This window comes from Physeter macrocephalus, chromosome 11 (assembly GCF_002837175.3).
Source record: "Physeter macrocephalus isolate SW-GA chromosome 11, ASM283717v5, whole genome shotgun sequence".
NCBI lineage: Eukaryota > Metazoa > Chordata > Mammalia > Artiodactyla > Physeteridae > Physeter > Physeter macrocephalus.
In genome coordinates, this window is record NC_041224.1 from 153171834 (window position 1) to 153185337 (window position 13504).

Genomic DNA, 13504 nt, shown 5'->3' on the forward strand with positions numbered 1-13504 from the left:
GTATATGCATAACTGATTCACTTTGTTATAAAGCAGAAACTAACACACCATTGTAAAGCAATTATACTCCAATAAAGATGTTAAAATAAAAAGAGAGAATACATTGAAAATAGTGCAGGGCTCACAGTAAGCCTCAGCCATTGTCAGCTGCTACTGTCAACATTGCTGATCGGCAAAGGGAATAAACCCTAAAGGGAAGGGGGTGGGGAGGACTAGTAGTTTCTCCTCTGAAGTCTGCGGTGATAGAGTTGCAAGGAAAAGAATGTTGGGAAAGATACATTCTGAAAATAAAGTATTAGAACCATCTGCTATCCCTTTATCATGTCAGCAATCTCACTCCCCACTCTTGTGCAGAATCAGACTGAGCCCCAAGACAGCTGAAGCATTCAGAGAGCGATGCGCCCCCATCCTCCCACTCCAGTCTCCCTCCCCAGGGCAAGCTCCTTGGCGTCATGCGCCCCTGAAGCCATCACCCCTGGGACCAGGCACAGGCCTGTGCACCACCTCAGGTCCTTCTTTTCACCTTGGCAGCACGCACCTGGATTGTGTGTTCCAGGCGCCACGCACGTGGAGAGGAACGGCTGTGACAATGAGGAAGGTCCAGCTTGCCTTCCCCTCTCTCCTTCCCCCTGGGGCAGATCCATCTGTCAAGCTGCAGAATTAGTGCTTGCCCACTTCCCAATCCAGAGCTGCATTCACCAGGCAGGACCTCCTGTCTGGAGTTATGAATACCTTCAGTGCCACCCCAGAATATTTACAACTCGCCTCTGCCACCCGACTCCAACCCTATACCACTCACTCCTTATGAGGATGGGGGAGGAAGCGGAGAAGGGGAAGGAGGGAGGAACAATCAGGGGCAGTTTGTGTGAACAAAGCCGGCTGCAGCAGACAGCAGAATCCTTCCTGCCAGGGAGAAGCGGCTGCCTTCCCCACTGATAACTTAATGACTCTGGCACATTTTCATCAGCCCAACTTGGAGCACGCAGTGGGTATCTGAGCCAGTGGTTTCCGAGAGCCTGAAAGCAGCGACTGAAAGCAATTACAGGATGAGCATCCAAGAGACAAAGCCTGGGCCTTGGGAGTCACCGGGCCACATCTCTTTCCCAGCTCTGCCCTGTGGCACTTACACACAGCCCTGAGGACACCACTTCCCTTTCTCTGCAGCTTGACTTCCTCTTCTGTAAAATCGACCCAACAGTGCCTGTCACCTGCCGATGCCTCCAAGGCATCATACTTACAGACTATCGGGCAGGCACACATTCTTACATTGAATCTCACAACAGCTCAGGAGGAAGGGATTATCATCCCATTTTACAGAGAAGGAAACTGAGTCTGGGGGGCATTGAAACAATTCACTAAATGGCACAGTCGGGACTTGAACTCAGGTCTGTCTGACTTTGAAGCACACAGAATCAAAGATGTGCTAGTCATTCTCCATTCACCACCCCTCCCAGTGCCTGGAACTGACCTCGGTGGTCTCTTGCCCTCTGCTTCCGGTGGAGTTTGGCCATCGGGAGGCACTGGCAGGAGAACGGAGAGGAGGTGGGCATCTGTGCCCTGCCCACCCCACTCAGGCTACCCTCCCTCCCAGATCCAGCTACCCCTGGGAGCCAATGTCCTCCCTGCTCCTTGGAACTCAGGATGGGGAGGGCTCCCCCTCTCCCTTGTTGCTACCTTTATCCTGCCCACACCTCCACAATCACTCTGACATCAAATTCTCTGCCACTCAGCCCATCTAAGGTTGAAACTTATGTCCTGCTGGAGCCAAGACAAATACAAACAAGGGCCATTTTGACAGGAGAATCACAGCCTACCAGACCGGTTCAGATGTTTGCGGACCTCCACACCTTCCTGAAAACCCTCGGTCTTCTCTCTGCAGAACCATCAAGGCGGGTGGGGGACCGTCTATACCAATCCCCTGGGTGGGAGGAAGCCCCAAGTGAGAAAAGCCCTGCTGTGAATGAGCTTGGGACAAAACGCAGGGAACACTGCAAAAAGCCACTAGCTCAGACTTGTGTACTCAGGGTGGGGTGTTAATCCCTACTGACTATGTTAAATGCCTAGGCTTTTTCAAGAGCCAATGATGGCTCCACAAAGCTCAAGTGATAAAAGTGGTGGCTTCACAAATAGCCCAGGTCCTGCAACATTTAGGCACCAAGAAGCTCCTCTTGGACAAGCACAGGTGGGCTTCCCTCCCCACCCCGTCTCGAGCCAGAGGCCAGCAGCGCGGGTGGCCCTCTGCAGACCTGGCGTCTGGCCCTCGCTCTGATACTAACCCACCGTGCGTCCTTAGACAAATCCCACAGCTTTCTGGACTTGGTTTCCCTATTTGTAAAATATGGCAGTTGCATCAGACCATCTCTAAGTCTTTCCATTCTAACACTGCACAACGCTTTGTTTCTCTGGGTCCTCTGAGGTCTGTGTGCCTCCTGAAGCAATTATTCCCTCAACTGTGACAGAAAAATGATGTAGATTCCCAGCCACAGGACCCACCCAGGCAGGGGCTGCCTACGCCCTTCTCCCCACCCCACCAAGCCAGGTCGGCAGATGCCCTTCTGTGGCTTCATGTCTTCTTCCAGGCCACCCTTGATGCTTATTTTAAGCTGAATTCTTCTGGACAGAAACACAGGGGCTGGAGTAGGGGTGGGGTGTAATATCCTGATTTTTCAAAACCACATCCCTCGGGGCCTGGCACTGACCCATATATCAGGAGTGAGCCCAGAGCCAGGATCTATCAAATGCCAGTGATCCACAAGTCCTGTGTCTTCATCAAGGGGGGGGCATTCTGCATATTTTAGGAATTTACTGTATGTGAACGTGGCTACATGTTTTTTTAAAAAAACAAAAAAACAGGAAGAACAGAGATAGGCAACAAGGTTTCATTTCAAACTACTCTATAACCTGATTCTGGATCCCCCGCAGAGAAATGCAGAAACTTCCAAAACCAAAGCATTAAATGTGTTAGCAGAACTCTTTCCTGCTCTGTTGAGAAGCAGGGTAACATAATTCTGGTGAACCCTGGGGTCAGTTGTCCTACATCAGCTAATTGGTTGTGTGACCTTGGGCAAGTTACTTAATCTCTCCAAACCTCAGTTTCCTTGTCTGTAAAATGGGGATAATAATAGTTTTATACCTCATGTGGGTATTGTGAGAACTGAATGAGTCCATCCTTGTAAAGTACTTAGCACACTGCCTGGCACACAACAAATGTTCAACAAACAGTAGCTATTTCTGATCATTCAGTTCACTCTCAGAATGCTTACCTGGTCTCTGACAACGCCAGCAGCCAGAGCACAAAACACCACTGGGGACTCAAGTGTGAAATAAGTACCCTTTCTTGAATTAGTAGAAAATAAATAAATATTTATTGAGCATATTTATGAACCAGGCAGTGAACTAATTATTTTTACACACGGTCTCATTTCACCCTCTTGAAAACCCTCTAAGGTCGATCTTATTGTCCTCACTTGACAGAAAAAGAAACTGAGGCTCAGAGAGGTTTTTGTGATTTGTCCTAGGTCGTGGCTAGGGAGTGTCGTAGCAAAGACTCAAATCCTGGGCTTCTGATTCAAGAGCCATCTTCTTCGGGCCACCATCCCTTATAGAGATGGTGTCTTTGATTCCTTATTCTAGTGAAATCATACATTAGCATGTCCTTAATTCACTTAAAGAGTCAAATATCATTCTTTTTTTAATCTTCATGGAAAATAATTTAAATAATAACTATTACTGTCAACATTTCTGGAGAAGATAAACAGAGAAAGGCAAAAAAATCAGATACAATATCATAAAGTATGGTGGCCTCCAAACATTTGGGAATCTGGGCAGTGTGCTCTCTTTGAGGATCTCTGGGTGAATATCTGACATAAACGCTCCTTCAGATGCTTGATTTGTGAGTCCTGACCTACCAAGTGCGTCTCAATGACCCTTCCCTGAAGCAGGCCCCCATCCACCTGCGACATCGGTATAAGATCCTCACGAACTTTGGGGAAACAAATGTATACTAGCATATTTTAGACATTTCTGCCTGGATGTCCTGCCATTTCCACAAACCCATATGTCAAAGTTTCATCACTTTCCCAAATTACCTCCTCCTCCGGTAGAATATTCCAGTTAAGCCTCCCTCATGTCTCCATTACTCAAGCTCAAGACTTTAAGAGTCACTGTTGGGCTTCCCTGGTGGCGCAGTGGTTGCGCGTCCGCCTGCCGATGCAGGGGAACCGGGTTCGCGCCCCGGTCTGGGAGGATCCCACATGCCGCGGAGCGGCTGGGCCCGTGAGCCATGGCCGCTGAGCCTGCGCGTCCGGAGCCTGTGCTCCGCAACGGGAGAGGCCACAGCAGTGAGAGGCCCGCATACCACAAAAAAAAAAAAAAAAAAAAAAAAAAAAAGAGTCACTGTTGCCACCTCCCTCTCTCTTGTACCCCACATCCTGTCTGTCCTCTGCCAGGTTCTGTGGATTTTTCTTTCATAAAGTCTTGCTTGTTTGCCCCATCCATTTTGTTCCTGCTGTCACCACTGTCCAGACTTCATGTCTCCTCCTTCCTGACTGGAAAAGGCTCCTCTTAGCCACAGGCTTCAGGCTCTCTCCCCTGAACACCTAATCCTCAAGATTAACCATTCCAGAGATGTCTCCAGGATCATCCATGATTCACCACTGACTATACAGGCCAAGCTCTAAGCAGCTCAGTCTAATGTTCCCAGCATCCTTATCCAGCTCTGTGCCCCTCAATCTCCCTACCCAAACACTCTGCTTCAGCCACGCTGGTCTATCTTCTGTCCTGGTCTGTGCATCCCACATTCAACATTTTGGGAGCAGCCACTGTGCTGGGTCTGGGATGCAAGTTGAATATGACACGGTCTCTGCCCTCAGAAGGCTCACGGTCCAGCTTGAAGAATGGACAAATAGACAACCTGTTATCATACTATGTGAGAGGTAGCCTATGCAGAGTTATGTACAAGGTAAGGTAGATTCCAGGAAGAGATGAGTGACTGGTGGGGGGATAGGGAGATTGCAGGGGAGAGAGAGAGAGAAAGAGAGAGAGAGAGAGAGAGATTGCTAACTGGGATCGAGTCCTGGCTCTGCCACTTATTCACTGGGTGACCTCAGGAAAGTTAATTAACCCCTTTTCTCTGCAGAATCCTTATCTGTAGGATGGAGATGATCATGCCATCTATCTCCTGGTATTTTTCAAGGATTAAAGAATTAATATAGATGAAACCTAACATTCCAGGCCCATACGATAAATCAACAAACTTTTGCCATTACTATTATTACCTCCGGCTGATTCCCACATACCCCTCCTTCCCTGGAGACCGCCGTCAATTCAATACACCCTCCCTGAGGACCTGCGTGGCATTCTAGGGAAGCACCCTCTGACCTACCGGTCCCCAGCCCCAGACCACTCCCTCCCCTGGATTCCTGCAGTGCTCACTGCCTGCTCAATGAAAACTGCCTGTGTTATCTCCTCCCGGGATAGCAGCCTTATCTTGCCAACTACATTGGCGACAGAGGAAATAAGGAAAAGGCAAAGGTGGAAGAAACAGTCATTAAGCACATACCATGTGCAAACATTTTAATATATATTATCACATGTAGGTTTCCTAACCGTGTACATCCCCACTCCACATCTCAGGACAATGGACACTCCCAGCAGCAAGACAATTTTCTCGAAAAATTCTGGATAGCAAGCTAACATGTGGCAGGGCCACAATCTGACCTCAGGCTTCTCACTCCAAAGTCAGCGCACCTTCTTTGTGCAGCTCTTGCTAACCCACTTCCCTGACCCCCCACCAGGACTTGAAATAAGAGAAATCAAAGGCTGTGCACCAGGCACTTTAACCTCACAGTTCTGCTTCTAGGAAATAATAAAAGCATTATGCAAAGATATAGCTGCAATATTGTTTTTAATAGGGAACAAATTTTAAACTGTATAAACATCCAACAAGTGGAACAATGATGGAGCTAACTGGGGCATGGCCATATCATGGAACACCATATAGCCTTAAAATGTTGTCATAAAAATGTCCTTATTGACATGGAAGGATGGTCCTGATGTGTTGTTGAGTGGGGGGGATGGGTTAAAGTGGTATGTATCATTTATTGGGGGGAGGGTATAGTAGACAGAGACAGCGAGAACCCTAAAATAGGATACAACAAAACAAAATGGAAATTACCTCTGAAGAGTAAGATTATGGGTGATTTTTATTTTTCCCTTTATGCTTATCTGTAATTTCTGATTTTTCCGCAATGAACGTATACTGTTTCTGACTGGATAAGAAAGTAATTCAAGAGGGTGTGCACATAGGTATAAAACAAACTTACGATTACCAAAGGGGAAGGGGGGAGGGATAAATTAGGAGTATGGGATTAACAGATACACACTAGCATATATAAAATAGATAAACAACAAGGATTTACTGTATGGCACAGGGAACTATATTCAGTATCTTGTAATAACCTATAATGGAAAACAATTGAAAAAAAGAACATATGTATATAACTGAGTCACTTTGCTGTACATCTGACACTAACACAATACTATAAATTAACTATACTTCAATTAAATAAATAAATAAATAAACAAATAAAAGAGGGTGTGAGTTACAGCCCAGAAAAGGCAAACCTAGGTTTGGTGGTCAATGGGTAAGGTTCTTGAGAGAGCTAGAGGGTATGAGGGCATGAATGAGAAATGTCAGCCTCTCCCCAGCCCTGTCTCCTACCAGCCCTGCTGGGGCAACCTGCAACCTGTGTCCATGAAGCGAGGACATTTAAATATTTAAACAGACCCAGCTTTGCAGGAACAAATGCACTCAGTCTCCAGGGATCAATCCCATGCCACAGGCCCTGCTCCACAAATCAAGTTTCTGGGGCACGGAGCCTTTCCCACCCCTCCCCCGCCACACCCCACGCAAGAACCTGCAAGATAATAGCAGCAACAACTGAAGGATGAGGCCGGCTTCCCTTCAGCGGCAAGGGCAGCCAGCCTGAAGGCCGCGTTATTGGCTTTTACCACTGCAGCTCGAAGCTAAAAGCACGTGAGCCTTAGAGAATGGGGGACCTTAATGCCCTCAAAAATTTTTTTAATGAGACTGCAGTAGTCATCTGATTCTTCCTGGGCACTCAGGTATGGGGGAAACCGGAGTGATTTTAAGGAGGTTGAGGTCAAGCAGTTTCTAGAACGCCTTGGGAGCAACTGTGCCTGCCCCATGCGCCAATCCAGGCTGCTCTCGGCCCCGCGAGGTGGTCTCCTGATATCCCACGGCCCAGCATCCTGTCTCTCAGGAAAAGAGCCTCATTGTTAAGCTGAGAAGAAAGGAGCCCATGGCGCGGGGGAGACGGCTGATTGAGGAGGTCTAGAGACTCAAGAAAGGAGCTCCCCATCATTGACAAATGAGGAAAGTGGTGCCATAGCCACTGAGGGGTGGAACCAAGACTATACCCCCGGACCCTGCTTCTTGCCCCATACATTCTCCCTGGGGTATACACCACCCAGAAGAGCAGGGAGGGACGCAGACCCTATTCTGACACTGCCCCAACTGGACAGAGTTACACCCCACCAGATTTCTAGAAGGGAGGAAACACTGTGAAGTCACAAACCACACGATCGAAAATACACGTCTGTGGGATGAGGGTGGTAGAGGACAAAGTTCTTGCTGATATGGAGGCTGAGTTGAGAGGGATCACTCCTGATGTGTGAATACCTGACATGACTCAGAGGTGAGTCAAGTTCCCAGGAGGGCTTCAATCACGTCTATTTGCCTTTTGTCACTAAGCTACCCTAATGACCCAGTTAGGGGTGGGAGGCAGAGTGATTTTAATAGATTTAAATTTAAAAGGCTCAAAATTATGTAAACTATTCCATTCCACTTCAGCTATAATTACTGCCTGACTCCAGCTTACCAACCTGACACCTGGAAGCCATCTGTCAACAGTAGCCACGGCTTCACCTCATAAATAAAAAAAAAAAATAATGAGCAAGCGCTCATTCATTCACAGTTAAAGCATGTTTTTCCTCAGCTCTTAGGACAGCCAAACTCCATACTGGTTTGGAGGAGGGCACATTTAGCCAGAGGTTTGTGCAGAGATGTCCTGGGGTGTATCAGCTCTGGAGTTGGAGAAATGAGGATTCATATTCCTGCTTTAGCATTAACCAGCTGTGTGATCTCAGACAAGTCCCCTCACCCCTCTGAGCCTGTTTCTTCTCCGTAAAGTGAGGTCAATTGTCCCTGCCTCTCAAGGTTAGTGTGGGGATTTACAGAAATAATGTATATAAAATGCTTAGCACAGTGCTCTGCACACATAAGTACCCATTAGCAGGGGTTATCACCGTAATCAGAAAAAGCTGGGAGCAAAAGACAAGTGTTGGCAAGGATGTGGGGAAGTTGGAGCCCTCGTGCGCTGCTGGTGGGAATGCTAAATGATGCAGCCGCTATGGAGAGCAGTAGGGAGGCTCCTCAAAGAATTAAGAATAGAACTACCATCTGATCCAGCAATCCCACATCTGGGTATTTATCCAAAAGAGTTGAAATCAAGATCTCAAAGAGATATTAACACTCCTATGTTCATTGCAGCGTTATTCCCACTAGCCAAGACGTGGAAACAACCTAAATGCCCATCAATGAATGAATGGATAAAGAAAATGTGGTATACACATACAACGGAATATTAGTCATCCTTTAAAAGGAATATTGCATTATTCAATACACAATCACACGGATGAACCTCAAGAACATTATGCTAAGTGAAATAAGCCAGTCCTAGAAAGACAAATACTGCATGAGTCCACCTATATGAGTTATCTAAAGTAGAAAAATTCATAGCATCGAAGACTGGAATGGTGATTGCCAGGGGCTGGTGGGGAGGGGGTGATAGGAAATTGCTAACCAACAAGCATAAAGTTTCCATCAAGCAGGATGAGCAAGCTCTAGAGATCTTCTGTACAACAATGTACCCCTACTGAACAACATATATTGTGCACTTAAAAATTTAAGAGGGTAGGTCTCAGGTTAAGTGTTCTTTCTACAATGTAATTTCATTTTTTTTAAAGAAAAAATTGGGAAAGGAAAAACAAAAAAAAAACTTCACTAATCACTTCCATTGTGCCCCGCAGAAGGGCAAATGGGTGCTTTGTTCCTCCCTAAATGGCTGAAGCTTAGAGACAAAATGTTCTCCTTCTCCCTGAACATCACCCCATCACCACCATCTTCTTTCCTATGATGCTCCTTGAACAAAGAAAATAGAAAAGTGAGTCTCTCATCAGGAGTCTGCCCCAGTGATGCTAACAGAAAATCCAGGGCTGGGAACAGTTAGGAAGAGAAGTGGCAAACTCTTCAAATTATTTTCAAAATATCTCAGTAGCCCAAACCCAAGGATTTCTTTCATATGTCTACCCCCAGTTATCATCTCACCTATAAAAGGGAGTTAATTACATTATTGGGATTTAAAGCCATTAAGTAAACTAAAGTCAAGTGCTGGGTTGCTGAATTTTATTTCGGACTACTGAGTCTTACATCGATGTTGGAAGAACAGGGAAGGAAAGATTCTAAAGAGACCAACTAAAACAGCAATGCAGGCTGGTGGCACTCTGCCTGGAGAATTCCTGGAGATTCCAGAACTTCCAGATGCAAAAAACAGGGAATAATGAAAGGGCTAATCAGTCGGAGGCCAGAAGCCTTCGAATTTGAATGCGGTAGACCAGCATTCTCAAAAATCAGTATTCATAATTATCGCCTGAGAAGCTCTCAAACATGCAGATTCCTAGGCCTGCTCCCAGTGATTCTGACGCAGCAGCTCTGGTGTGAGGCCCAAGAATCCACATTTTAATAAACATCTCGGTTATCTCTGCACAGGTGGTCCAGGTCCACACTTGACCAGAACCAACAGCCTTTCCTACAAAGTCACATGTAGGTGCTTTGCTGTAGGGAATGAACACTTTCCCTTTGGCAAGAGGTTGAAAGGGAAGAAACAGAACTTTAATCCTGAAGCTGGGTAAACTTTCAAGATAATTAATAGAGATTGGTTACTTGCTGGAAAATGAAGTATTCATCTACACACACACCATGGATTGGGTAAAAAATAAATTATGTTCAGATGATTTTAATATTTCTCTGAGATGGAATAAATTCAAGGGCTGAGTGAAAGGTAACAAGCAAACTATCCATCACCTGAAGTTAGCAGCTACGATAATATTTCAACCACCCACCTTGAAAGGGAAGCTTGGACCGAGAACAGAGCAGGACCACTATATAGCAATATACACCAGGAACGGTTAAATACAATCACATCTGAAAAATAGCTACAGCTACTCCACAGAAACCCGGAAAGAGGTGGTGGGGGTCCAAGGTGGCCTAATATCTTCATAAATAACTCGAAAGATGGAGTGGGGATTATGTAAATCAATCCACAGACAATACAAAAATGGCAGGGATTGTGAATCTGTGGTGAATGAAATTTAACTACTGGGCAATGTCTTTAAATTTGCCTTTATTGAATCTTGCATATTGAAGTCACATATTATTGTATTTCTTTATGGAGACTCAATAGGGCCAAATGCAGAGTGATTTATGGAAGCAGGAATAATCAAATGTAGAAGTAGAAAAGAGCACACACCTGGAAAGGCATTGGCCCGGGGGTCAGGACAGGCACCGGGCAGGAAGTGTTTGAGATGGTGCATCGTGCAATGGGGTGGCCAATTACTTCTATTCTCTACAGATGTGGGTGGTGTTAAAAGCCGATGTGTAAAATAAACAAGGAAATGTGTCTGTTACTCTTTGAACCACTTGGCCTGGGTGCTACTTTCAATGAGAGTGCTGAGCTTAAATTAAACCTGGAAGAGAATTCAGAGCGGGCCATCGCAGAAATTATGGGATGCGTCCCTAGGTAAACCAAGAATACAAGGGGATGTTAAGAGGGCCTCCAGCATAGACGAAATCCTGAAGGTGCCTATTTGTTGGGAAAAGATGCACAAAAGCTAAGCAGGCCAGTAGGAGAGAAAAATTTCATCTCCTATTAAGGAAAAAACAATCATTCAAAGCACCGTTGGAATCATGGAAGAAAGGGCAGCTTATGGTAACTCCATCCCTGGGGACATTCAAGGAGTTGACGAGACACCTCTCTACTTAGGATGCATTAGAGATTATTAAAAGCATTCCTTGCTCAGCTGGGGGGGTGGGAGGTGGGCCTTGTGACCTCTCCAAAGGTCATTCGTATCCCAAAGGATCACATGTCTGAAGGGCACCAGATAAAAATAAAGTCTATTAATCACTGAGCTGCCACACAATTTCCTAAGAGAGCCAGGATAGAGACGGGCGTTCCTCGGTGGACCTTGTCCCGCCGAGGGAGGAAAAAATCAGGCAGCGCCTGTGCGGGCAGAGCCAAGACATCAGCCCCTGAGACTTCCAGAAAGCTGCCACCAGGCCTGCAATCAGGCCTCCCAAGCTCCACAGGGTAAACAGGAGGAGGAAGAGAGTCCGTGGGGAGGGGAACAGGAAACAGCAAATGGCACTGAGAGCCCTAAACAAAGCCGCAGGAGCTCGGGGGAGAGGGGGTGAGTCAGGCCAGACTGGGACACCCACAAGGGCACTTCGTGGATTCAATACTAAGGAGGCAAAGGCAGGGAAGACAGGAACTGAGGGGAGGGTGGAGAAGGGTGCACGGGTGTGTCTGGGATTATTTCCGGCTGAGAACCCAATGAAAGCTGGAGAGAGAGCGTGAAAGGTAATCCCACTATCTGCAGTAGCAGAAAATCACCTAAGAAAATACAGGTTTTTGAAAGAGGAATGGAGTGGCAATGCCCCAGTTCCAAAGCAGCTCTTGGCCTTCTGGATAGCTGGGCTGCTCTGGCCAGACACAGCTGGAAAGCCTGCCCCCTGGGGGTCTGAAGGACCCTTCCCAGCCCAGAATCAGTCTCCCGAGGGCTAGCATGCTTGGGCTTTTATACATCAGAACAAAACTGAACCCCATCCAGGAAGCAAGACCCGGGTGGAAGCAGGCACCTCCTGGTATGGCCGAGAGACATCAGACCCATGCCCTGCTCCCTCCTCATCCTGAACCGGCCTCGCCTTGGGATGGAGATGTTACCTGCAGGAGTCGTCTCAGGAATGTCATCTGCACGGTGTATTAAGCAGCCAAGTGGGGGTCATGGAGTTTGAGTTCTTCTAGCAAAATGTTCTCCAACCAGCTGTCACCCCACCGGGCACAGAACAACTTTTTGAAATCAAAAGAGGCCAGTGAAGAGGGAGGAAAAGGGCACCACCCCCCATGTACTCCGTGTGCCCCATCTTCCCCTGGGTCTCTCCCACTTTCACAGAGACTGCAGACACTGGCAAGCCGGGCAGGACACCCGAGGAACCACTGTGCCCAGGCCCTGCCTCAGCGGTTCCACTGCCATCCTCACTGCAGCCCCTTCTCGCCCACGGCGGAGCTCTGCTTCCTCAGAGAGGAGAAGGTGGGAAGGGAAGATGGTCAGGGAGAGAGGTTTCAAGGGCTGCCCTTGCCATGGGGCGAGCAGATGGCAGCCGATATGGTGAGAAGATAACTAGGGAAAGGTTTTTTTTTTGGCTGCACCACATGGCATGCTAGTTCCCCGGCATGCGGGATCTTAGTTCCCCCGACCAGGGATTGAACCCAGGCCCCCTGCCGTGGAAGCGTGGAGTCTTAACCACTGGACCACCAGGGAAGTCCCTAAGGCAAGGCTTTTAAATCCACCCCCCAGTGCTCTGATAGGTGAGAAAGACAAAAGCTCTCTCAAGCTGACAGCAATCCCTCGGGAAAGCTGCAGGTCTCTGGAGGTCCACCCGCTGCCACCCCCACCCCCACCCCCACCCCACCCGCGCTGCTCTGCCCCTCGGCCCCTCCCCTGCTCTGTCTGCAGACCCTAAACCCAGGAGCCGGGCAGTCGCTTGTCCAAAGATGTTTCAGAAGCAAGCAAGAGAAGCTGGAGATGGATCGAGGGCCATTTATTAAACTAAGTCATGGTCAGAGAAAGATTCATAACCTGCCCCACCTAGGACAGGAGAGCGAGAAAGAGAAAGGAAGTTAAAGGGAAACAAATGAAAAGCCACAGGAGCCAAGTACCTTTGTCGGAGGATTTTGAGTTATGCTTTTGTTTGAATTCTCTGAAACAGAGAAAGAAATAGAGGATGAACCTTAAGGAGACAGAGAGTGAAAGAGAGAGAGCCGGAGGAAAGCCACGAAGGAGGGCACTGCAGGGAGAGGAGCACGGGGCGGGGAGGCCTCCCGGCCTTGCTTCTCCCTCCTGCAAGCCACACCAGGGCCTGGAGCAGCAACGAGAGGAGGTCAGGGGGTGACCGAGGTGAGGCAGCAGCAGGCAGGCCCAAGAGGAGGAGCCAGCGAGCCTGAGGCTGGGGCGGCACAGGAAGCATGGGGCCGGGGCAGGAAGGCGGCGTCTGCCGTACTCACTGTCACAGACGTAAGGTTTGTCGTGGTCTTCCTGAGAGGTGGCGTCGTGCTTCCTCCTGCCACCTGTAGAGCCACGGGCCTGG

At 47.9% G+C, this 13504-nt stretch overlaps 1 protein-coding gene across 8 annotated transcripts in view; it reads right to left on the reverse strand.

Annotated features, from left to right (window-relative positions):
• Positions 1 to 13504, reverse strand: part of DPF3 (double PHD fingers 3) — a 262495-nt gene that overhangs the window by 86524 nt on the left and 162467 nt on the right. For all 8 annotated transcript variants that reach the window (XR_003682050.2, XM_028496114.1, XM_028496116.2 and 5 more), the window contains exon 6: positions 13422 to 13500. Coding sequence is in view for 7 of the 8 variants with exons in the window: in XM_028496114.1 (XP_028351915.1) it covers positions 13422 to 13500 (79 nt within the window). In the remaining variant the exon portion in view is untranslated. The remainder of the gene's footprint in view (positions 1 to 13421; positions 13501 to 13504) is intronic.